Here is a 26118-nt window from a genome sequence, read left to right as displayed (position 1 = left end):
TCTGCATTAAAGGAAAGCATCTGCAAATAGAGGAAATGCGGAGGGGGAGACGCTCCCAGCAGTGCAATAGTGAACCTATATACACATGCACATTTAATTAAACAACCTAATAAGTTTACAGCATCTTCTGAACTCCTGTGTAAAAATAAATGAGATACATTTGCAACATCCGCTTTAAGACCACAATGGAAAAACCCTCTGTCATACTGCTCCACATACACTGTATATACTGTAATATATACTGTACATATACTGTAAACACACAAAAGCACAAGATAATTTAGCATTATACTACAGGGCTGTTGAAGGCCTGATTCAGCAGTGTACTGACACAATGCCTTTTTTCATTATAATTTCAGGCATCTCGATCATCACCCGCATGTCTTCTTCTTACTTTGGTTGTAATGGTTCATCATCTGCTCAGACTGCTATAGCAGACCCAGTGAATACTACAGGATCCCGTCACACAATCTGGACAGGTGAGTAAAATACCTGAATCCAAATTAAAAGTCAAGAACTTCAGGTTTATAATGTAAAAACAATCCCCTTTAAACTATAAAAAGGTATGAATTACATATTTCTACAGCAACTCTACTTTTTTACTCTTCAGAAAAGCAAAAGAAATATTTTTTCTAAATTTGTGATCACAATTATGACTTTATTCCCTTTAAAACTGTTCAACTAATGCTAATCCTGAGATTATAGTTTTTTTAATGGAGAAAAAAAGCAGAATTCTTGTGTTCTATAATTATGATTTTTTAAATATTCTGTTAATGTTGAAATTTAGACATTTCACCCCTTAAAATTGTGAAGAAAAAAAAAAGATTTATATTGCAGGCTTTTCCCCGTCAAACTGATATAAAAAGGTAGCAATATTTATAAATTCATTCATTTTCCTTCGATTTAGTTCCTTGATTCATCAGAGGTCACCACAGCGGAATGAACCGCCAACTTATCCAGCATATGTTTTACACACTGGATGCCCTTCCAGCATATATATATATATATATATATATATATATATATATATATACACAGTTGAAGTCAGAATTATTAGCCCCCCTAAATTATTAGACCGCTTGTTTATTTTTTTCCCCAATATCTGTTTAAGGGAGAGAAGATTTTTTCAACACATTTCTAAACATAATAATTTTAATAACTCATCTCTAATAACTGATTTATTTTATCTTTACCATGATGACTGTAGATAATATTTTACAAGATATTTTTAAAGACACTTCTATACAGCTTAAAGTGACATTTAAAGGCTTAACTAGGTTAATTAGGTTACCTAGGCAGGTTAGGGGAATTAGGCAAGTTATTGTATAACAGTGGTTTGTTCTGTAGATTATTGAGAAGAAAATATAGCTTAAAGGGGCTAATAATTTTGTCCCTAAAATGGTTCATAAAAAAATCAAAACTGCTTTTATTCTAGCCGAAATAAAATGAAGACTTTCTCCAGAAGAAAAAAATATTATCAGACATACTGTGAAAATTTCCTTGCTCTGTTAAACATAATTTGGAAAATATTTAAAAAAGAAGCAAAACAATTGAAGGGGGCTAATAATTCTGACTTCAACTATATATATATATATATATATATATATATATATATATATATATATATATATATATATATATATATATATATATATATATATATATATATATATATATATATATAGGTTTTTATGAAATATGTTACTTTTCTCCCAGCTCTCCCCTATACATCGATGTAAAGCTTATTTATTCATTTATTATCAATCAAGGAATTGTCCATGGTCACATGGTCACATGTCTTCAGAGTCTTTAAACATTAGCATGTGATTCTCTATGCCGCCTGCAGAGAGCACCCATACATCAGTGCTGTAGCTTATGTGGGTTACTGCTAGAAGGGATACAGCTGCGATAGGAAGCTAACAAGAATTATTTACATCCTTTATTAAATTGACCATTTATTGTATTTTATTAACATTAACCACAACACAGTAAAATATCTGTAAATAAGCATTTTTCGCATTGTGTGATTCATATTTCTATTTTTTGACATTTATTTTAAATTTTAATATGCATTATGGGAGCTTTATCTTTCTTCCAACAACGTTTAAAACTTTGAAAATTTAATTTATTTTTTTATCTTTAAAAAAAAAACTATATATATTTCTAATAGTTTAAAGTGATTTATTGTCTGGGTTGGCGTTGTACATTACACTACAAAAATCTTGTTTTACACTGCCAGTACATTTTATTTTATTTTAAACACTTATATCTTTATATGTATTACTTCTTATCAATTATATTATTTCAAACTACTAAAATATGACTTTGTTAAACTGTGGATTTAAATTTTCAACATCAAAAGTCGACAGAGCAGAGATCAACGTCCCATAATGCAATTTAAAACACTTCTAAATCACAAAATGCAGAACCCAATCATCACGATAATGTACCAGTAAGTATACAGTCTTATTCAAATTATTTAATAAATTATTAATTAAACAGTTTTTTAAAGCCCACCCCAACCCCTCACAAGTCATGTGAAAATATTAAATAATAAATAACAAAAATTGATGCTATATTGATGCTATGTGTCTGCAGCTGTATCCCTTCTAGACGTTACCATTGTTGTATTGGTGTAACAGCACACAGAGAGCAATATCAGCAGCAGTGTATTGGGATTTGAAGTGATTGTCTGAAAGCTCTAGAATTGAAAAGGTTCAGACTTCTTGCCCCTCATTACGCTCCAGTACATTGCTTTTTATGTGCCGTCCTGCCCTCTGCTCTCATCATGAGCCAATAAACAAACGATAACATCTTTTAATATTTTAGGCTCAGTTGCTTTCTCTTTTCTATTACTCCAGGAGTCCAGAAGGAGGAGGAAGAGCAGATGGACAGATAACCTAAGCGAAAGACTTTTGGATGACACACACGCACACTCACGCACCCTCAAAAACAGCAGTGGATCCATGACAAACCATGACAACACATGGCTTGCAAGCTGTAAATGAAAAGACACATTGTTCACCATTCTTAGTCACTGAAAAACAAGCGCACAGAGGTCAGAGGTCTCATAGGCTGGAATATGGATGTGAAATGGGGCTAAACTAAATGACAGGTTCTTTTGTGGTTATTCTTTCAGGCTGAGCACCAGCATAACAAAGAAGCTGAGGAAAAACAGGATTTTTCCCCCTTTTTTTGGTTAATAAACAGATGTAGAAATGAATGCGCAGTCCGTCCACTGTCATGTCAAACAATGCAGGCTCTTTTATGACAAAAAAAGCAATGGAATTTCAATTCACCTGTCCCATTTATTGGATTTTTTTAGTTTGAAAGCATACTTTTAAATATATTGTGGACATCCTTTGTCGTGACAAAATGCACCAAAGCTTGCAAAAACAGACCAATCATTCGTAATACATCATGTACACACACTAATATAATATATTACGCAGTTTAATATTTAAAGGGACAGTTCATTCAAAAGTTAACCGTGCTGTTAATTTGTTAAGCAGTGTTGAGTGCGATTTTTCTATAAAAGTAAATAGATACCATAATTAAATGACTTTTCTGCTGAAAAAAGTTAAATTTAAGGGATTAAGGGAATTTTTAGGGTAACTTAACTACAGTAACATAATGTGCTTGCCTTAAATGTACATAAATTCAACAGTTCTGCATAAATCAATTTAGAGAAGAATTATTTTGTTGTTATACCACAATTTTGCTGAATAATTCTGTTTCTCCACTAAAAATAATGATGTTTATCAAGACAACTTCAGAAATTAGTTAATCACGATAGCTGGTATGAATTCAGAAAAGTAGAGTAATTATCCACTCACCGGCCACTTTATTAGGTACACCTTGCTGGTACCGTGTTGGACCCACTTTTGCCTTCAGAACTGCCTTAATCCTTTGTGGCAGAGATTCAACAAGATACTGGAAATACTCCTCAGAGATTTTGGTCCATATTGACATGATAGCATCACACAGTTGCTGCAGATTCATCGGCTGCACATCCATGATGCAAATCATCCCAAAGGTGCTCTATTGGATTGAGTTCTGGTGACTGTGGAGGGCATTTGAGTACAGTGAACTCATTGTCATGTTCAAGAAACCAGTCTGAGATGATTCACGCTTTATGAGGTTGTGCGTTTTCCTGCTGGAAGTAGCTATCAGAAGATGGGTACATTGGGGTCATAAAGGGATAGACATGGTCCGCAACAATACTCAGGTAGGCTGTGGCGTTACCACGATGCTCAATGGTACTAATGGGCCCAAATTGTGCCAAGAAAATATTCCCAACACCATTACACCACAACCAGCAGCCTGAACCGCTGATACAAGGCATGATGGATCCATGCTTTCATGTTGCTGATGCCAAATTCTGACCCTACCATCCATATGTCGCAGCAGAAATCGAGACTCATCAGACCAGGCAACATTTCTCCAATCTTCTATTGTCTAATTTTGGTGAGCCTGTGTGAATCGTAGCCACAGTTTCCTGTTCTTAGCTGAAAAGAGTGGCACCCAGTTTGGTCTTCTGCTGCTGCAGCCCATCCGCCTCAAGTTTGGATGTGTTCTTGTGTTCAGAGATGCTCTTCTGCAGACCTCTGTTGTAACGAGTGGTTATTTGAGTTACTGTTGCCTTTCTATCAGCTGGAACCAGTCCATTAGGCCATTCTCCTCTGACCTTTGGCGTCAACAAGGCATTTGTGCCCACAGAACTGCCAATCACTGGATATTTTCTCTTTTTCAGACCATTCCCTGTAAAGCCTAGAGATGGCTGTGCATGAGTCTGTGTGCGTAAATCTCAGTAGATCAGCAGTTTCTGAAATACTCAAACCAGTCCGTCTGGCACCAACAACCACGCCACTTTCAAAATGACTTAAATCACCTTTCTTCCTCATTCTGATGCTCAGTTTAAACTGCTGCAGATCGTCTTAATCATGTCTACATGCCTAAATACATTAAGTTTCTGCCATGTGATTGGCTGATTAGAAATTTGCGTTAACAAGCAGTTGGACAGGTGTACCTAAAAAAGTGGCTGGTGAGTGTTTATATATTGTTTATAAATGTTTATATATTTGTCGGGATATTTTGCAACAAAAAAGGAAAAAAAAGAAAGATTTTTCAACTAAAGAAGGTTAGATTTGTCCAACAAATAGACTTTGGAAAGAAAGTGATGATAAATGACATATGGAGTCATTGCTTTTAAGTACAACATTTTTAAAAGCCCTATTTGACTCGAATAAATTAAGAGTTTAATTTCTATCCCCTATGCATTGAGATTCATAGGGATTTTAAGTGGAATTAAGTCAAGTAATGTAAATACTTTTACACAAAGTAAAGAGAAAAGTGTTTTTATTTTAATAATGTAATTAGTAATAATTATTTTTTTAAACTTACCCAATACTGTGTGTTAATGACTAAAGGCGAATTTTATTTTCAATTTTATTTTCAAAACTAAAAGAATGCCTGTGTCTCCTAATGATACTTTGAAGAATTACAAGCTTATGCAAAATATTTCGTAATATCAATTCATAAAACATTGGTTTAAAAAGTGCATCATCAGGAGTCACAGGTATTAAATCTGCTTTGCCTGTACATGTTTTTTTACTCTCAAAGTGCCAATACACACTTGTTTTTGGTGAACTGCCCCTTTAAATAAACATAAGGAACACATTCAGTAAAAAAAAAAAAAAAAACTCTACAATCAAGCTTTTCTAGTCATTTAAAGCATCCTGACCTCTTGCAGATATTACATATAGGCACTTTCCACTGCACTTCTAAGCCTCACTATTTCCTCAGTAATTCAAGCACGTTTTTATAATTATTTTGTAATGGATTTATTGTTTTTAAAGGCATGGTGAACTTCACCAAAAATGCACATGAACTTGTAAGTCAATTGAGCTTTTTTATGTGTTGTTTTAAATACTGAATAAATATTTTTTCAAGTAACACAATGCTGCCTTATCATCTGTGTGAAATCAAGATTTTATTCTGGATATCATCATCAGCTTTTAAATCTGACCATAGACCACAAAACCAGTCAAATTGGTCCAGTTTTGGAAACTGAGATTCATTCATTTATCCACTTTCCTTAGGCTTAGTCCCTTTTTTATCAGGGTTGCCAAAGCAGATTGCCCTTACAGCCGCAACCTAGTACTGGAAAACACCCATTCACTCTCTCATTCACACACACACACTCATTCACTATGGCCAGTTCTGTTCATCCAATTCACCTATATTGCATGTGTTTGGACTGTGGGAGAAACCAGAGCACCAGGAGGAAACCCACGCCAACACAGGGAGAACATGCAAACTCCACACAGAAATGCCAACCGGCCCCAGAAGGGACTCAAACCAGCAACCTTCTTACTGTAAGACGGCTAACCACTGAGCCACCGTCCCACCCGAAACAGATTTATACATCATTTATTCATTCATTTTCTTGTCGGCTTATTCCCTTTATTAATCCAGGGTCGCCAAAGCGGAATGAACCGCCAATTTATCCAGCACGTTTTTGCACAGCGGATGCCCTTCCAGCCGCAACCTATCTCTGGGAAAGATTTATACATCATATAAAAGGAAAATGAATATACTTTATATACTGTACCGTTTGTTCACAGTATATTATACCGTATTACCGCGTTTTTAACATTTTCAACATGGCTTATGACGCAATATGAGAATATAAAGAGTTAACCAGATACATTACAAGCGGTTGCAAGTAACAAAACACAATTAAATACATCATTTGCAAGCTAGAGAATACAAGGACGCAGCCATGGTAATGCACTTACTCACACTTGTGAAATGGAGGAAGAAACTGATCCATAATCCACTGCTTCATGTACTGACAAATTGCCTTACATCAAAAGTCCTGTTTGAACTTTTGATCCTTCATTTAACAAACGGCCAACAAATGCCCAGTAGTAAGCATGTAGATTCCAGAAGCACAAGAACAGCATAAGGCTGGGCTATAACAGTGAGGAAAATAAACCTTAACCACTGACTCGTCACAGTTTCATCTTTGGGTAGAGAAAATAACACTAACTTTCCCTCACACTTTCAATAATATCCAGCTGAGCACAGCGTTGATTTAACCTACGTCTGCTACAGTGTTTGTCTTCTTCTTTTTCTCTGCTACTGTTTGTGGGCGGGGCTGCAGGTTTCAATTTTTCCGGGTTTGCATGCGCAACAATTGGGCGGGGCTTCAAATTCATATCAACATCACGACGAAACGGCTAAAGACTCATTATCAAGACGATTCATTTCCACCACTATGTGTCGACTCTTTTATAAACGAATAGTTTTAAACACTCAGATTTAAGCTGGATATTTCACTTCATTATTTCACTTTAACTTCACAGAGCTGTGTTAAACACTACATGGAAGGTCATTTTCAAAACCCCATAATAGGGTATCTTTAAAATGAATGCTATGGGGTGGTATGATGCAGCAGACAGCTTGTTTTCCTTTAGCACTACCAACTGACCGCTTACCTCTGTATGACAGCTTTTCCAGTGTTACCAGTTTGCCCAGTAGCTCTCCGCACATGCTGATGGATTTTGGATGTGGAGCTGAGATGACCATGATGATGGGGTTCGAGTCTGGTGAAGAACGGTTCCAGAAAACAGGTAAAACAAAAATAAACAAAAAACAGGCTGAAAATGTGGTGAAATCATGCGGCCGCGACTCTTCTTTTTCTCAAAGATTGCTTTTGAAAACACTAGGTTTAGAGAAGGGGCGGGTGGGTCAGTCAGTCAGTAGTCTGATCAGCTGATCTGTATATTGCCCCCTCTGGTGGATTTATGTGAGAAGATGATGCGCGAGAGAAATTTGAGATCTTAAAAAAAGCATATACTGCAGCTTCTGGTACAGGGCCGGCCCGAGGCATAGGCAGTATAGGCAAATGCTAAGGGCGCTGTACATCCAGGGGGGGGCGCCAGAATTGAGCGCGGTTAAGTTGGGTTTGTTTTCGATATTCCTGACACATTCAGTGATAGATGGCAATAACTCAAAAACCTCTTACCCTAAAAAGATCTAAAGTGTGTTTCCTACAAAAAGACAAAGCTGGTTATGTTTCACAGCTGTCTTTTTCTTTTTTTTTCGCTCGACATTATGACCACTGCTCCGTTTAGCCGGGAGAGCTCGCGCGGAGCGGAGCTCTCAGTAAGGGACCGTCGGAAAAGTGCTTTTTTTTTTTCGTTTTTTTTTTTTTTTTTTTTTGCTCCGTCCTTATGTGTATTATTTTAAACACAACTCATTTTCTCTTAAATGAGCACAAACAGTTACTAAAGTAGTCGAATGCTTCATTATAGGTCTGTGCATTCTCACATGAACACCTCTTGTTATCAAACAAAACACAATGAGAGATTCATTTGCTGCTCTTCAGTAAATAACTATAGTAACTTTATTCAATATGCAAATACAATCCAAATTTAAATATATATTATAAAGCTTTATTTAATTTCTGTATAGGTCATTGATTTTAATAGGCTAAACCTTTTATTTTATTGTCAATATTTTCGAATGTTTGCTATGTATTCTACCATTTAAAGCTATTTGTTGTCCCATAATTTTTACATCCCAACCTTGACAGATTGCTAATCAATAAATAGCTATAGTGCTATCTGTTAGTTTTAATGTCAGATAATGTTATGGAAGCTCAAAGATGTTATGGAAAATAGTAATAGTAATGTAACTACCCCCATCATGCTTCCTCCAGTAAGTGTGTAAATATTAGATCTATTCAGCAATAACATTAATTGCATTGGCATATTTATCTGATGTTTTCCCAGCTTGTAGTAGTCGATCAAAAAGCGATTTAGTTTCTTATGACTATACACCAGCAGTGGAGTTTACTGCGATGTGACGGGGCGCCACCTGAAATCTTGCCTAGGGCGCCATATTGGTTAGGGCCGGGCCTGTTCTGGTAGATTTGCAAAATCAAAAATTGCAAGCAGACGAACCTCCAGTTAAGTATATTACTGTCCCTAGAAATGTAGGCCTGTGTATGTATCTGCAATGAGCCTGGGTTGTGAGTGACACTTAATAACATTTGTCATAAGCATGCATAAAATCTCATTCACATTCATGACATGTGTCATAATTATAGAGGTTTAATAACAGTCTTAAGAACAGCCCTTCAAGTAAGGTGTTACCTTTTTGGCTTAATAGAAAAATGGAGAATTTTGAATTTATGTCTGTATTGCCACAAATATACTTGTGCAACATAATATTGGTTTTGTGGTCCAGAGTCACAAATGCAGCTTGTTCTGAATTCAAAGCCATGCTTTGTGTTCTTCACCAATAAGGAGACTGACACAATTCTGGGTCACGTTCTTCAAAAACAGCCAATGGTTAGTCAGCATTACCCAATTAAAAACACTTGACGACCTGCAGCAAATGTGTCAGGAATAGCCTTTTCTCTATCAGCGGCTCACATTAGCTCCGCTTGCTGCTCCGCACCTATTCATTTAACCGCTGTCAGAGGGAGTCAATCAGATCATTAAAACTGAGGGGAAAATATCCTGTTGCCTGCAGTACATGCGTCAGCCCGTTTCAGCAACAATCAGGGAAATATTCATGATTTTCAGCGGAAAGAGAGAGAGGCTTGAGTCAATAGGTCAGTGGGAGAAAACACAGACAGAGGCGTCTGGAGGCGTTCACCAAACACTGAGGATGACGACCAGCCGTATCTAAAATGGATCTTTATCAGAGCTCTTCAGACAGTTTATGTTGTGTTCTGCTCATTTTAAAACAGCCCTGAGATCAGCTTCTGATAACGGGAGACACTTCTGCTCAGGGAATCTCTCTTTATGCTGTTTTATTTTTTAAGACAGGCTCTTTAGGATAAGGAATGAGGAACAGGACTGGCTAACTTTCCAGGCAGGCTTTTATCTAGACTACTAATGTTCTTTTCGCAGACTTGCTCAATGAAGAGCAATTTTCAGGACATGTTCACTGCAATATATATATAATATACTTAGCTGTGTGAAATTATACATACAGGTTTACAGGAAGGGAGGAATGCCAGGAAAGAACCATTTGGTTTCTGTGTACAATTCTTTAAAAAAAACACTACACTTATTGAGGAAATAGGCTCATTTTACAACTCCCCTATTTTATCATTGTTGAAACCATTTAGTCAGTCTCTGGGGGCATCTTTAGCTTAGCTTAGCATAGATCACTGAATCGGATTAGACCATTAGGATCTTGCTTAAAAACTACCAAAGTGATTTGATCATTTTTACATTGTGTACTAAGAACAACAGAAAATGAAAAGTTGGTCTTTTTTACACTGTAAAAAGTTGAAACTCAAAATTGTAAGATAACTTATTGCAGAGCTTTTTTGAGTTGACTCAACTTTCAACCAGAGTACTGCATTTGACTTGATTTAAGTTGAGTCACCTTAAAAATGTCCTGAAGCTGGTTACATAAACATTTTAAAGGCCTCTTTTTTACAGTAAGTGTACCATTAAAACACAGAATCTGTCCATTTTTTACTGTTGGTATACTATTAAAACACAGAAAAAAAAAAATAATATAGAAAACCCTTAAATTAATATAGATATTTCATTAATTTTACAATAATATGGACACACTGTCAATTAACAGAAGTTTTCTGTTTTTAATTTACGGTAAAACAAATCTGTGTTATGAGCTGCCAGTAAATTTACCCAGTTTTTTATAGAAATTTTTTTTTTATATTTTTTTTTGGTAGTCGGATATGGCTAGGAACTAAACTCTCAATCTGGTGTAATAATCAAGGAACTCTGATGCCGTACCAAAGTTGCAGCATTTATTACTGTGATATTCACAGAATTTTCAGGTACCAAAATAGGTTATTTTACAGCATTGCTACAAAAAAAAAAAGATATTGGAAGCATACATGCATTATTCTCATCAATAAGAAATTTAAAAATCTGCACAGTGGGTAGCAAGATCGCCTCACAGCAAGAAGGTCACTGATTCAAGGCTCGCCTGGGTCAGATGGCGTTTCTGTGTGGAGTTTGCATGTTTTCCCCATGTTAGCGTGGGTTTCCTCCGGGTGCTCCAGTTCCCCCCCCCACAAGTCCAAAGACATGTGGTACAGGTGAATTGTACAAACTAAACTGGCCGTAGTGTATGTGTGTGAATGAGAGTGTATTGATGTTTCCCAGTGATGGGTTGCAACTGAAAGGGCATCCCCTGCGTAAAACATATGCTGGATAAGTTGGTGGTCCATTCCGCTACCCTAGATTAATAAAGGGACAAAGCCGAAAAGAAAATGAATGAATGAAGAATTTAAAAAAGGTATTTGTTAAAGCATTATAAGCCATGAACCAAGTTAAACGGATATGAGAATTAAAAATATATATTATTTAAAGGAAAGAAAATTCAATAAAAATCTAATTTAAAATAATAATCATAAGATATATTTTTAGGCGAGGCAGTGGCACAGTAGGTAGTGCTGTAGCCTCACAGCAAGAAGGTCGATGGGTCGCTGGTTCGAACTTCAGCTCAGATGGCGTTTCTGCGTGGAGTTTGCATGTTCTCCCTACGTTCGCGTGGGTTTCCTCCAGGTGCTCCGGTTTTCCCTACAGTCCAAAGACATGCGATACAGGTGAAGTAGGTAGCCTAAATTGTCAGTAGTGTGTGTGTGATAGTGTGTGTGGATGTTTCCCAGAGATGGGTTGCGGCTGGAAGGGCATCCACTGCGTAAAAACTTGCTGGATAAGTTGGCGGTTCATTCCGCTGTGGCGACCCTGGATTAATAAAGGGACTAAGCAGACAAGGAAATGAATGAATGAAGATATATTTTATGTTTATTGCAAAATGAGCACACATGCTATTATTAAAGCTTTTTCAGAGCATCTAGAGACTTGATTACATCATTCTGTTTTCACTGGGGGCAATGCTTAATTTAAAGTTGAATTAGAAGTCAGAATTATAAGCCCGCCTGTATATTCCCCCCACCCAGCCCTATTTCTGTTTAACAGAAAGAAGATTGTTTCAACACATTTCCAAACATAATAATTTTAATAACTGATTTCTTTTATCTTTGCCATGATGACAGTAAATAATATTTTAGATTTTTTTATAGTTCACCTTAAAGTGCAGTTTAAAGGCTTAACTAGGTTCATTGGGTTGATTAGGCAAGTCATTGTTCTGTAGGCAATTAAATAAATACTGCTTAAGGGGGGCTAAAAAATTGACCTTAAATGATTTAACTATTTTAAACTGCTTTTATTTTAGCTGAAAAAAAGAAATAAGATCTTCTCCTGAAGTAAACAGTTATAGGAAAAACTGAAAAATTCCTTGCTCTGTTAAAGAAATGTGTGAAAAGAACAAAAAATTCACAGGAGGGCGAATAATTTTGTGTTGAGTATTTTGCTGGATGCAACTTTAAATTGGTGGAATTTTCTGGACGACATCATGGAGAATTTAGTCTTAGTCCCTAGTCCCTGATATATAGTGACCGCTAATTACTCCGCTGATAAAACCGCTAATAAAATGTTTTTATGCAGCAGATGCCCTTTCAGCTGCAACCCTGAGAGTACAAGACCCCTTAGCATGGGAAACACCCATATACTCTCATTCACACACAAACATTCACACACGGTCAATTAAGTTTTTTTTAATGCACCTATAGTGTGTGTCTTTGGACTGCAGGGGAAACAGGAAGCATTAACATATTACAAACATTGTTTTAAAATTCTAATTGAATAAGCATTAACAGACGAGTTTAACAAAAGCATATTTAACTAATTACCTGTATCAGAGATCTGTCAGTTTGCAGTTATTGCTAAAAATCTATTTCCCTGTTAAGGAAATGAATGAGTTTTAGCTTCTACAGGTCACCTGTTGTGCTCTTGTTAAGACCTTCGATGAAATCAATAAGAGTTGGCTTAACAAAAGATATTTTTAAGATCTATTCCTTGGCTGATTTTCCTCTGACAATGCTTTTTGTTGGTTAACCTAATATAGTGAAGTTAATTTTAACAAAATTATAGTCTTGAAAAACATCAGTGTGCCTGAAAACAATACTGCTTACAAAACAACATTCCCCAAGATGTTGTGCAGAAAACTCCACCAATCAGAGTGTTGCACTGGGCAAATACATTTGTAGCTCCGCCCACTCTAATGAAGCTCAATGTAATCAGGGCAGTCTCCAGATGATCTAAACAGTGGCGTAGCGGACGGGCCCGCAGGGCACGCACCGCGGGGGGCCCCCGCGTGATTAGGGGGCCCCGCGTCGTCGCGATTTTCAATAAACTGTTGGGAACAACTGTGGTCGGAACCAAAGTTCACACGTCTGTGTTCTCTGAACACCTCTCAAGTGGTGGACTACTTCATTCTGATTGCTTGCCGCCAATGTTGCCAACTTAGCGACTTTGTCACTAGATTTAGCGACTTTTCAGACACCCCTAGCGACAAATCTAGCGACTTTTTTGTGTGTTATTGGAGATTTTTTTAGACTGTCATTTTTCCATACCGTACCGTTCCTACTCTTCTCAACGAGCTGCGTGTGATGCCGCCGGCCCCTCCCCCGCCTCACAGCACTGACAGGCGGCCCAGTCAGTCCTCGTACAGCAGCCTCTCCCACCTGCAGCCCGAGAGCAGATCACCCCTCTGCGTACCGACGACAAATGATTTAGCACAGGCAGTGTGAAGGTATTTCCCTTGTACAGTCTAACCGATCTACTTCTACTTTATTTTAACAATTTATTTGGACCGTTTATTCTTTTCTTGTTCACAATCACAGATATTTTAGTGACAGTTTCTGAACTTGTCTGAGTTTAATACATATGAGAGATTGCTGCACATTCACTAACGTTACACATCTATAATGTTATACTGTATTCAAACAGCAATAAATTTAGTTAAATAAACATGCTTATATAAAGTGTAGTGCAATTATAAATACCCCTTTATTAACCATAGGCTGTTAAACAGAAACGGTAGAACGTGATGACGTCAATGATATGCAAATTAACGTATGACGTACCCCATCTCTCCCCCCCCCCAATCATCAGGGGGCCCCGTCAGCGATCCCTGCAGGGGGGCCTCCGCATTTTGCGCTACGCCACTGGATCTAAAATACTTAAATATTTGAATGTGTGTATATTTTGCAATGTTTTAGTTTTGTGTTTTTTCATACTTCTTTGCTTCAAATTTAAGTAATGCTTTAACAAATACCTTCTGATATGAGAAAAAAAACGTAAGTATTCAATGCCTGCATAGTAGGCAGCTTTAACAGATTGCCCAGAACATTAGTGGCTATAGCTCTCATCCTCTGTCTGAGGAGTTTAACCTTCTCCCTTTACGACGAAGGTTGCAGATGCTTTTTAGTAGAACAAAATGTTACAGAAATAGCTTTGTCCTAACATCAATTGTTGCTCTGAATAAATTGTATTATTTTATAAGGTACTCTTTAATATGTACTTTATATGCACATTTTTTATATATGTGTATATGTGTGATTTGATTGTATCAAATGCCTATTTTTGCTGCAACTCAGTAAAGTCAACTAAACTGAACTGAACTTATAAAATTAAATTTTTGGGGCCTGAAAGAACCTTCAAGCAAAACAAAAATAGTGAATAATAATAATAATAATAATATAATCATGTATTCTATAAATAGTATTATAACAAAAAAGCTTTAACTATAAATATTTCTGTGTAATGGAAAAGTTCTATAGCTGTTTTTAAAATTAAAATTAAATTTATTTAAATAAAGTAAAATAAAATAAATAAATAAATTGAATTGAAATTAATAAATAAATATAAAAAACTTAATAAATAATAAATTTAATAAAAAATTTATAAAAAATTAATTAAAATAAACTAAATTGAATTGACATGTAATAAATAAATAAAAAATAAAATAAAAAATATAAATAAATAAATGAATGAATAAATAAAAAGGAAATTAAATAATAATAATAATAATAATAATAAATAAATAAAAATAAAAAAGTAATGAATTGAATTGAAATGAATAAATAAAGAAATTAAATAGAATAAAATAAATTAAAACAGAAAAAATAATAAACAAATAAATAAGGAATAAAATAAAAAGAAAACATAAAAAAGAAAAAGAAAAAAATTAATTGAAATCAAATGAATACATGAACAAATAAAAAATGCAATAGAATTAAATTAAATTAATACATTTAAATAACAAAAATGAATAAATGAATAAATAATTAAAGAAATAAAATAAAAAGAAAAGTAAATAAAAAGAAAAAAGAAATGAATTGAAATAAATAAATAATTAAATAAAATTAAATAAATAAATAAAATATATAAGATAAATAAACAAATAAATAAAAATGAGCGTTGTGAGATTAACCGTCTTAATCCTCTCTCACTTTAACCCATGCTATAAAAAATTATCCATATAGAAGATTTAATAAAACCCTGCTTTTTTCTCCATCATTCCACTTTTAAAAAATATATATAATTTGCAAATCAGTGGATTTACACAGCTAGTCTGTGCTTCATCCAGCATAACCGATCGCTCACACTCACAGTCATGCTCCAGTAATGATTCATTTCAGTCATGTTCTCTGTTTTCCTGCCCCATTGCGTTTCCATATCAACACTTTCATATCAGCTCCAAAATGACAATGTAAAGCCCAGCTGAGGACGAAGCTCGAAAACCGACTGAATTCTCCTTTATGCAGCAAAGTCAGGTTTTACAGCACAACCAGAAACCTGTTTTTACACTGAAATTGATCAATGCATTCAAACAGCTGCCAACAATGCATCTACAACAGTGTATCTCTTCATCTGATCATGTCACTGTGGTTTATAAAGTGGCATTTGCTTTTCAGTTCAGTCTTCTCAATTGATCGAATGTCCTCACTGATGGTGTTTGCGGTGTGATTCCTATCTCTTGGGACATTTTCTTGGCATTTCAGATTTGATTATCAGATCATCAGTGCCAGAAATGTTTGCTCCAGTGTGTGACGGTTTAGGACGGTGTGTTTAGTCGCTGTTATTTGCAACCTTACATTTTTTGAGCATCTCTCTACAGGTTTACTCACCTGGGGTCTCATTCATTTTCGGCTTAGTCCCTTTATTAATCTGGGGTCGCCACAGCAGAATGAACCGCCAACCTGTCCAGGATATTTTTCATGCAGTGGATGCCCTTCCAGCTGCAACCCATCACTGGGAAACATCCAAACACCCTTATACACATACATACACTGCAGACAGCTTTAGCTTACCCAATTCACCTGTCTTTGCAGCAGTGTTTCCCAACCCTGTTCCTGATGGCACACCAACAGTACAAATTTTCAACCTCTCCCTAATCAAACACACCTAAATCAACTTATCAGAACATTAAAAGAGACTCTAAAACCTGAAGTTAATGGATCAGATAAGGGAGACATCCAAAATATGTACTGTTGGTGTGCCTCCAGGAACAGGGTTGGGAAACACTGCTTTAACGATTCAAAATCTACACTCAAAGCCATTGGTAAACATTTCGAAGCCTTGACATTATCTATGGTTGTATATCAGTAAATAGCAAACACTGGAAACACATACACTCATGTCACGTTCATGGACAGATTTGTAATATAGTATGCGTGTATTTTTGTAAGGTCTCCCATCTGATTCAGGATGCATCAGGTCATGCATTTTGTATAAAGCCGACTCCTCTGTGTGCGCCGCAAGGTTACGCTGTTAACCAGGTGAAGGGCTGAATAATGGTCTGACACTCCAGAGATGCGCATCTGTGGCAGATTCAACACTGCTGAATAATGCAATGAGAAAAACAACCAGCGCACGCACATTAACACACTCACACACACACACACATACACAGACACACAAACACACACACTCTAAAAAACGTTATCTATTCAATCCAATGGTTGAGTTAAACACATTTGGTGCTTTGTTGGGTTATTTTTAACCTTTATTGGGTTATTTATTTAATAACTCAACCATTCATTCATTTTCTTTTCGGCCTAGTCCCTTTATTAATCTGGGGTTGCCACAGCGGAATGAACCGCCAACTTATATGTTTTACACAGCGGATGCACTTCCAGCTGCAACCCATCACTGGGAAACATCCATTCACACTCATTCACACTCAAACATTACAGAGAATTTAGCTTAACCAATTCACCTGTACCGCATGTCTTTGGACTTGTGGGGGAAACCAGAGAACCGAGAGGACTCCTACGGCAACACAAGGAGAACATGCAAACCCCACACAGAAATGCCAACTGACCCAGCCGAGGCTTGAACCAGTGACCTCTTGCTGTGAGGTGATTGTGCTACCCACTGTGCCACCGTGCTGCCCCTAACTCAACCAAATGGGTTAAAAGTTTGAATTTTAACAGTCAACTGATTTAACTGAGGCAACAAGGTGGCGCAGTGGGTAGCACGATCGCCTCACAGCAAGAAGGTCGCTGGTTCAAGCCTCGGCTGGGTCAGTTGGCATTTCTGTGTGGAGTTTGCATGCTCTCCCTGTGTTTATGGGAGTTTCCTTCGGGCGCTCTGGTGTTCCCAACAAGTCCAAAGACATATGTGGTATAGGTGAATTGGGTATTCTCATGGATTCCCATGTATTGGATTTCTCAGTGATGGGTTGCAGCTGTAAAGGGCATCCACTGAGTAAAACATATGCTGGATAAGTTGGCGGTTCATTCCGCTGTGGCAACCCCAGATTAATAAAGGAACTAAGCCGAAAAGGAATGAATTAATAAATGGTTTAGAAGGTTTTGGAAACAAATGAAACATGCAAATGTTATTTGATGTACATAGAAAGCATATTAAATCAAGTCTACTGTCATTTTTAAAGAGCTTTTGTGAAAATAAAATGTCAAAATATGGGTGAAATAACATTTCAACATCATCCCATTTAATACAAAAATAAATACAAAAATACACTTATAAAGCCCAAATTCACTCACTCACGGAAATCTACTAGCAATATCAGAGTAAAAACTGTTCCAACACCAAACAATTTTTTTAATTTCTTGAACATCAAATTAGCAAATTAATGGGTTAAATATTACATTCATGGTTCAAACTTCGATTCAGCACCGAGTGAAACTTGTAAAAGTTATTTGATGTATATAGAAAGCATATTTAATCAAGTCTACTCGATTGAAGGGCAAAAAATTAGTGCAATAATATTCCTTCACAACTTTATACAACTTTTTGCTGTTTAAACAAAGAAAAAAATTGTTTTATTTAAATTTTCTAGTACTTGGTCTCACTCAGCTTTATTATCTTGATTTGGTGAAACATTAAATTAGCAAATAATTGAATTGAATGGGTTAAATATAATATAAATGATTCAAACTTGGGTTTGGCATCAAATTAAACTTGAAAAAGTATTTGATGTACATAGAAAGCACATTAAATCAAGTCTAATTTAATTTTGGCAAAAATAAAATAAGGAGAAAGTAATACTCCGACATTATCCTATTTCAGATGATTTATAGATCTTATTTTAAAACAAAAATACACTTATAAAGCCCAAACTCACTCACTCACTGAAATTTACGAGCAATTTTCATTCATTCATTTTCCTTTTGCTTTATTTCAGAGGTCACAATAGCGGAATTAACCGCCAACTCTTCCGGCATACGTTTAATGCAGCAGATGCCCTTCCAGCCGCAACCCAGTACTGGAACACATCCATACACTCTCTCATTCACACACACACACACACTCACTCATACACTACGGCCAATTTAATTTATTCAATTCACCTATAGCGCATATGAGTGGACTATGAGGGAAACTAAAGGTCAACATTGGGAGAACATGCAAACTCCACACAGAAATGTCAACTGGCTGTAAGGCGACTGTGCTAACCACTGTGCCACTGTGCCCAAACGTCTTTCTTAAATACTATATAAGCAAATGAATGGATTTAACTAATGAATTATTATGGCAATGGTTCAGATTTGTTTTCGGCATCAATTTAACTTGCAAAAGTTGTTTGATGTACATAGAAAGCATATTAAATCAAGTCTACTGTCATTTTTATTTGCCAAAATAAATGTCAAAATATGGGAGAAATAATATTCCAACATGATCCCATTTCAGATGCTTTATCAATCCTATTTAAAAACAAAAATACACAAATAATGTGCTCCAGGGTCACTTATTTCTGTATATTAAAGATGGGTTAAAAATGAAACCAGTCTTATGTGACAGAAGTGATAACCAAGAGCACTTGAAGTGAAGATGAGCTCCACATGGAAAAGAGCTTTTCTGCTATGAATGAGCCACTCATGTGTTCACACTTCAATGAATACATTCATACCTTCACTTTAGCGGCTGGCGTCTTCACAAGAGTGTGCGCTTCAGAAGAGCAGAGCTTTAATTACGAGCTGTCGAGAAGCCCAACGTCTCCTCCTGAGGAGAGAAATGAGACACGGTGAGCTGGTGAAAATGTCAGACATCTGACCGCACGTTCTCAGAAAAAAAGAAGACATCATGGAGAAGCCGTCTTCATGCTGTCACGCTCCGCTCAAGACATTATAGGAAAATCCCCAGAGTCAAATAATGAAGATAAATAGAATATTTATAATTATTGGAAATGAAGCGTGCGATTAGCAATGACTAGCTCCACACGCAATCTGCGCGCACAGAATTCCACAGATTTTTAGGCCATCATTAATTCTGTTTATTTGCTTGAGTAAATGTGTGTAAATCTATATTTATTCAGTTTTTAAATTAATTACAGTAATATTTTTGACTAATATGAAAACGTTCATCAGATTTATGTACAATGCAGTTTGTACAGTAATATTTTCTGTCTTTTAGTAGAGATGTTATATGAGAGACTTGCTTTGTTTACAAAATTGAGTTAATCTAATTGGATTCGCATTTTAAATATTAAAAAAAGTTAAAAAGATATTATTTTTTATTTCACATATTAAGGTTTTTGTCATGATAGTCCCAAAATAAATCAGCATAAATCTGCAGATTTTTATAGAAATTCTAGCAAAAATTTCCGCAGATTCTGTCTGGCCCTGGCAATGACTTGTGGATGTTGCACTGTATTTCACTTTGAATGCAGTTATTAGGAATGCTTCATCCCTTATCTCCTTTCTGCCAGGTAATTAGTTCAAAATGTATTTAAAATAGGAAACTAAAAGAATTAAACAGACAATTTAAGAAATAATTAAGGTGAAATGTAAGACGTATTGTTGAAATTGCGTTTGACACATGGTATTTCATTATTTATGCTTGTGGTATGGAATAAATATAATTAAATATTCATTCATTTTCTTTTCGGTTTAGTCCCTTTAATAATCTGGGGTCACCACAGCGGAATGAACCGCCAACTTATCCAGCATAAGTTTTACGCAGTCGCAGCGGATGCCTTTCCAGCTGCAACCCATCACTGGGAAACATCTTGGACTTGTGGGGCAAACCGGAGCACCCAGAGGAAACCCACTCAAACAAAGGGAAAACAAGCAAACTTCACACAGAAACGCCAACTGACCCAGCGGGGGCTCGAACCAGTGACCTTCTTGCGGTGTGACGATTATGCTACCCACAGCGCCACCGCGCTGCCCCATGAACAAATATATGGCTTATTATTTTATTGACTTTTTGTAGGAAACTTTTAGTCCTTTTGTTTAACCCTCCACAAACATAGTTTTAGTAAGACCTTAGAAAAGAACTCCATATAATAATCAATCAGTGCAAAAAACAAAAAATATTTGCAATAAAAAAAACTATATATCTTTGCAAAATACTTTTATAGCATTGTCTTTACAAAACCCATCCAGTTGATTGCAATGCTCATTTTGATTTGCCTTTTAGTGAACTTTGAGTTTGCGATAAAAGCAAATCAAAATGACTATTGCATTTAACTGGACTGGTTTTGAAAAGGCAATACTATAAAAATGTTTTGCAAATATTTATAGTTTTGTTTTTTTTAATTGCAAATATTTTATTTATTTTTTTTTTTGCACTGCTTGATTTTTATTTGAAGTTCTTTTTTTGTTAGCAAAAATTCATTTTTATTTCTTAAAACTTAATTTTCGATTTGCGCTTTTTGGAGATTTGGATTTATTTATTTACTTTTTGCTCAATACTTAAATTTTTATTTGCAAAACTTTCTTTTATTTTGCCAGTATATACAGCCCTAGATTGACTCCATAGGGGTTCATCCAAAAATAAAAACACTGTTATCATTTACTCACCCTTTACTTGTTTTTTTTTTTTTGTGAACACAAATTAAGACACTTTCAAGAATGACAGAAACATATAGCTATTGACTTCCATAGTAGCAAGTACCAAGTCAATGGCTACAAGTTTCCAGCAGTATATCTTCGTTTAACATGCAAAACATCAACAAAATCTAATTAGTTTAAAACAAGTCAAAGGTGAGTAAATGATGACAGAATTTTGGGTGAACTATCCTTTTAAGGAACCTACATGATCATACTAAAACGATCATGAACCATTTGAATAGCCTATAAATTACCCTGTCTTTGTGCTCCATCAATTTGAGAGGGCATAGGATACAAAAAATGCATTTCATGGCAAAGTTTAACTCAAATTGTCTTTAAATGCACAGAATTTGATTATATTGATGATGTCAGTGCGATGTCGTCTCTGATTCAAAGTGACTCTCAGCTACACAAAAAGCAAAAACATCGCCTACTGAATACGGATGTGGTGACGTCGCGTGAATACATCAGGTAGCAGGACATCGTATAAATAGGGAAAGTTTCCGAGCAACCCAGCGAAGCAATAGCAAGCGGCAGCAAGCACACAAGAGCTGGGAAACGCTTAGAAATAGTAGACAGCAGACTTTTTACTTTAAATCTTCAGTTTGAACTTAGACTAACGCCAAAGCATTCAGCACCATGGAGAGCGTCCGAGCCGCGGTTTACCTGAGCGTGTTCCTGTCGCTGCTGAGCGTCTGCAGGGCGCAGATTCAGATGCAGGACAGCCGACTGAGCGAGCAGGACGAGCAGTTCATCAAGAGAGACTTGGTGAGGGAAATGACATTACTCATTCATTCATTTTTTTCGGCTTAGTGCTTTATTTATCAGGGGTCGCCACAGCGGAATAAACCACTAACTATTAAGGAAAATGTTGTTTTAGATGCAATACACACACACACACACACACACACACACACACAAATCACGTTTATGTATGCTGCATGAACACCTGTTGGTCACACTGCTCAACTATGTGAAAGTAGTCCGGTGCAGGATTTAAAATGAACATTTAAATCTACAAAATGTAATTGCGACTTTTTCTGTGACAATACTGAAGTTTTTCTTTGCAATTCTTGACATTTTATTCACCCGCAATTCTGTGGAAAAACTGACAGAAATGCGACTTCAGGGACAGGATATCGAGTTTCTCTCACATTTCAGCGCTCATAACTTGCAGTTGTAACTGTTTCACTTAAAATGCGATATTAACTTAATTAACGAAAAAGCAACAATTGTAAGATATACTTTTCACAATTACATTTTTTAGTCTACAAAAAAGGTGCTAAATAGCATTTTGGCTCGTAATGGAAGAAAGTGCATGCAACTAAAGATGTTGCAGTATAACCAGATCAAATAGAACAACTGAGAACAAATAGTGGTGCTATATAGAAGTTAAATTGGATCCTCATAATTACGACCCATATAACGACTTATTAATATAATTACCACAAAGAACCGCTGATGAACCAATATTTGTTTTGTGTTGCGCTCGTTTACTAGATAAACTGTCTGTTTCTGTCCTCTGACTTGCTGCTTCTTCTCACCGTTTGTGTCCAGGCTGAGGCACTCGATGAACTTCTGGATGGAGAACAGGATAATCGGATATCTCTGGAGAAAAAAGCAAGCGTCATTCCCAGGGTAAACTTTTATAGTTCTCCCAGAAATTAAGTTCAACACGTATGGCAAGCCGTTTTAACGTTAAACGCTAAAAAACGTATATGTAATTTAATATTAGGCTATAAATATTTATTTTTTCTTTCTTTCTTTTTAAAATGTTTCTCAAATTGTGTTTAAAAGAGCAAGAAAAATTTTAATATGTCTGATAATATTTTTTCTTCTGGAGAAAGTCTTACTTGTTTTATTTCGGCAAGTAAAAAAGCAGTTTTTAATTATTTAAACCCCATTTAAAGGTCAAAATTATTAGCCCCTTTAATCTATTTTTTTTCGATAGTCTACAGAACAAACCATCGTTATACAATAATTTGCCTAATTACCCTAACCTGCCTAGTTAACCTAATTAACCTAGTTAAGCCTTTAAATGTCACTTTAAGCTGTTTAGAAACGTCTTGAAAAATATACAGTAAATATTTACTATCATCATGACAAAGATAAAAATAAATCAGTTATTAGAAATTAGTTATTAAAACTGTTATGATTAGAAATGTGTTGAAAAAACTCTCTGTTAAAAAGAAATTGGGGAAAAATTAAACAGGGGGGCTAATAATTCAGGGGGGCTATTAATTCTCTCTATGAGTAGCCTACACATAAGATAGTGGTTAATAAAATAGCCTACTCTATAAAAACTGCTCCAGAATAGATTTGTGTCGGGACAAAATGAAGGAATTAATTAAACTTATTAGTTTTTACAAATTTAAGTTGATTGAACATAAAACAATTAAGTTGTCCCAAAAAAAACTCCAGAAATTGTGTTTTCAGCTCATTTTAAAGAAGTAATTTAATCAAACAGCAAATCATGTTTAGAGTGCACACAAATTAAAAGCGTCTGCTAAATGACTAAATGTAAATGTAAATAGTGAAATAGACAGCATGGAAATAACACATTTTAAAAACCCAGGCTCATTCTGGAAATGTCATAACGGCTTGCCATATCAACTTAGAGATGCTTCAAAATTAAAAAGATGAACATAAAAACAAATAAATGTGATGTCCAATGTCTGCTTTGATTATAAATTTTTAGATTACAAATTTTTATTCTTTCTATTATTCTTTAGGTTACATTTAATGTATTTAGACTATATTTTAGGTAGCCCATATATTTAGATTATATTTTATGTATAATTGTATTTATTGTAAATTCTGTCATAAAACTCTACTTTTTGTATTAACATTATATGTTAGGCACCTAGGGTCTGAGAGTAACGTAATTTCGATTCTCTATATGTCCTGTACATGTGGTTGAATTGACAATAAAGCTGACTTTGACTTCGTCTGATAGTGTGACGTAGGGGAGCGCTGCGCCATGAAACACGGACCACGCATCGGACGCCTGTGTGACTGTATGCGAGGAACCGCCTGCAACACTTTCTTCCTGCGCTGCTACTGATGGAGCTGGCTGAAATCATTTGATTCTTCTCTCTCAGGCTAAACTCTTGACAGCAACGCTTGAGACTGAAACCTCATTTGTTAAAAGTTTATTGTGTGAATTTTCATGGGTGACCTACTACTGACTCTGTTGTATTCTTCTTGCTAAACTGCTCTGTATATGATTAAACCTGTTTATTTTCAGTTAATAAAATGTCTTTATAAGGCTCACCCATTCTGAATATTGTCTAATTGAAAGGTATGTCTATGTTCTCTGTGGGTTTATCATTTAAATGTGTTTAATAAAACCTGTAAAACACCGTTAGAATGTTTGAATTGAGGCATATTAGCATGTGCATTGGTCGATGATCAATAAGAGCCATCAGCTGAAAGCCGAAGGATGATCAATTGGTTGAATTGTCATTAATCATTGGTTTCTACACTGTAAAAAGTCCTGGTTGCCATAAATTGTAAGTTAAATCTAATTACCTGATGAGTCACTTTAACTTAAATGACATCAAACGGACTTAAACTTGCATAACCTTAAAAAATTAAGTTAGAAACATGATAAGCTTTATGATTAACATAAAATATGTTGAATGTGAATGATCATATACGGTTAAAGTCAGAATTATTAGCCCCCCTCATTTATTCGCCCCATTATTTTTTTCCCCAGATTCTGTTTAACAGAGAGAAGATTATTTCAACACATTTCTAATCACAATAGTTTTAATAACTCATTTCTAATAACTGATTTATTTTATCTTTGCCATGATGACAGTAAATAACATTTGACCAGATATTTTTCAAGACACTTCTATACAGCTTAAAGTGACATTTAAAGGCTTGACTAGGTTAATTAGGTTAACTAGGCAGGTTAGGGTAATAGGCAAGTTATTGTATAACTATGGTTTCTTCTGTAGACTTTCCCAGAGTTGGGTTGCAGCTGGAAGGGCATCCGCTGCGTAAAAACGTGCTGGGTAAGTTGGCGGTTCATTCCGCTGTGGCGACCCCGGATTAATAAAGGGACTAAGCCGACAAGAAAATGAATGATGAATGAATGTTCTGTTGACTATCTAAAAAATATAGATTAAAAGGGCTAATCATTTTGACCTTAAAATGTTTTTAAACAAATTAAAAACTGCTTTTATTAAAGCCAAAACAAAACAAATAAGGCTTTCTCTAGAAGAAAAAAAAATTATCAGACATACTGTGAAAATTTCCTTGCTCTGTTAAACATCATTTGGGAAACATTTAAAAAAGTTTAATTCTTTAATTCATAATTCTGACTTCAACTGTAAGCATTTTCTTTACAGTGTTAAAAATATTGTTTATTATTTATGCACTTAAGAGTCATTTTATAAGCATAGTTCACTTAAACTTACATAAGATTTAACTAAAACTTACATAACATTTTTTTTATTTGTTTCTTCTTTTGTACATGAAAGATATTTTGAAAAATAATAGTATTTGAAAAAAGAAACTTACTGGGTTGGAACAATTTGAGTAAGCTATGATAAATGTTGTAATTAATTGTAAATTTGGAGTGAACCATCACACTAGAAAAAAAAAAGCTTTCATTCATTCAATTAAAAAAAATTGAGTAATGGTTCACATCTAAATTTTATCACTTGACCTAATGAAAAATAAATAATTTGCCTCAAACAATATTTTCTATGGCGATGCAGTGACGCAGTAGGTAGTGCTGCTGCCTCACAGCAGGAAGGTTGCTGGTTCGAGCCTTGGCTCAGTTGGCGTTTCTGTGTGGAGTTTGCATGTTCGCGTGGTTTCCTCTGGGTGCTCCGGTTTCCCCCACAGTCCAAAGACATGCGGTACAGGTGAATTGGGTAGGCTAAATTGTCTGT

At 35.5% G+C, this 26118-nt stretch overlaps 3 protein-coding genes and 1 long non-coding RNA gene across 14 annotated transcripts in view; 3 read left to right on the top strand and 1 right to left on the bottom strand.

The window, feature by feature from the left end:
• The window catches only part of si:ch211-191i18.2, a 31104-nt gene extending 25145 nt beyond the window's left edge, over positions 1–5959 (top strand). Inside the window, 2 exon segments of the mRNA NM_001045041.4 lie at positions 360–479; positions 2862–5959. Of these exon segments, the coding sequence (NP_001038506.1) occupies positions 360–434 (75 nt within the window). The 3' untranslated portion in view covers positions 435–479; positions 2862–5959.
• The window catches only part of trioa (trio Rho guanine nucleotide exchange factor a), a 573337-nt gene that overhangs the window by 97092 nt on the left and 450127 nt on the right, over positions 1–26118 (top strand). The window lies entirely within an intron of this gene.
• Positions 1–26118, bottom strand: part of LOC147832648 (uncharacterized) — an 86553-nt gene that overhangs the window by 58641 nt on the left and 1794 nt on the right. For 4 of the 11 annotated variants that reach the window (XR_015945426.1, XR_015945427.1, XR_015945425.1 and 1 more), the window contains exons 2-5: positions 22756–22819; positions 21878–21975; positions 19288–19379; positions 7503–7610 (exon numbers count right to left, since the gene is read on the bottom strand). This is a non-coding gene — a long non-coding RNA (uncharacterized LOC147832648). Of the gene's footprint in view, positions 1–7502; positions 7611–15646; positions 16733–19287; positions 19380–21877; positions 21976–22755; positions 22834–26118 lie in introns of those variants that run through there. The other 7 variants (XR_015945431.1, XR_015945429.1, XR_015945434.1 and 4 more) reach the window with 5 other exon arrangements.
• On the top strand, positions 21737–24570 carry cart4 (cocaine- and amphetamine-regulated transcript 4). The gene is given in 3 exon segments (NM_001082932.1): positions 21737–21979; positions 22769–22849; positions 24168–24570. Coding segments are annotated over 3 exon segments (318 nt in total). The 5' UTR covers positions 21737–21850; the 3' UTR covers positions 24276–24570.

The sequence above is a fragment of the Danio rerio genome, chromosome 19, assembly GCF_052040795.2.
Source record: "Danio rerio strain M-AB ecotype USA chromosome 19, GRCz13ab, whole genome shotgun sequence".
NCBI classification, from domain to species: Eukaryota; Metazoa; Chordata; class Actinopteri; order Cypriniformes; family Danionidae; genus Danio; species Danio rerio.
This window is presented reverse-complemented; position numbering and strand designations above follow the sequence as displayed.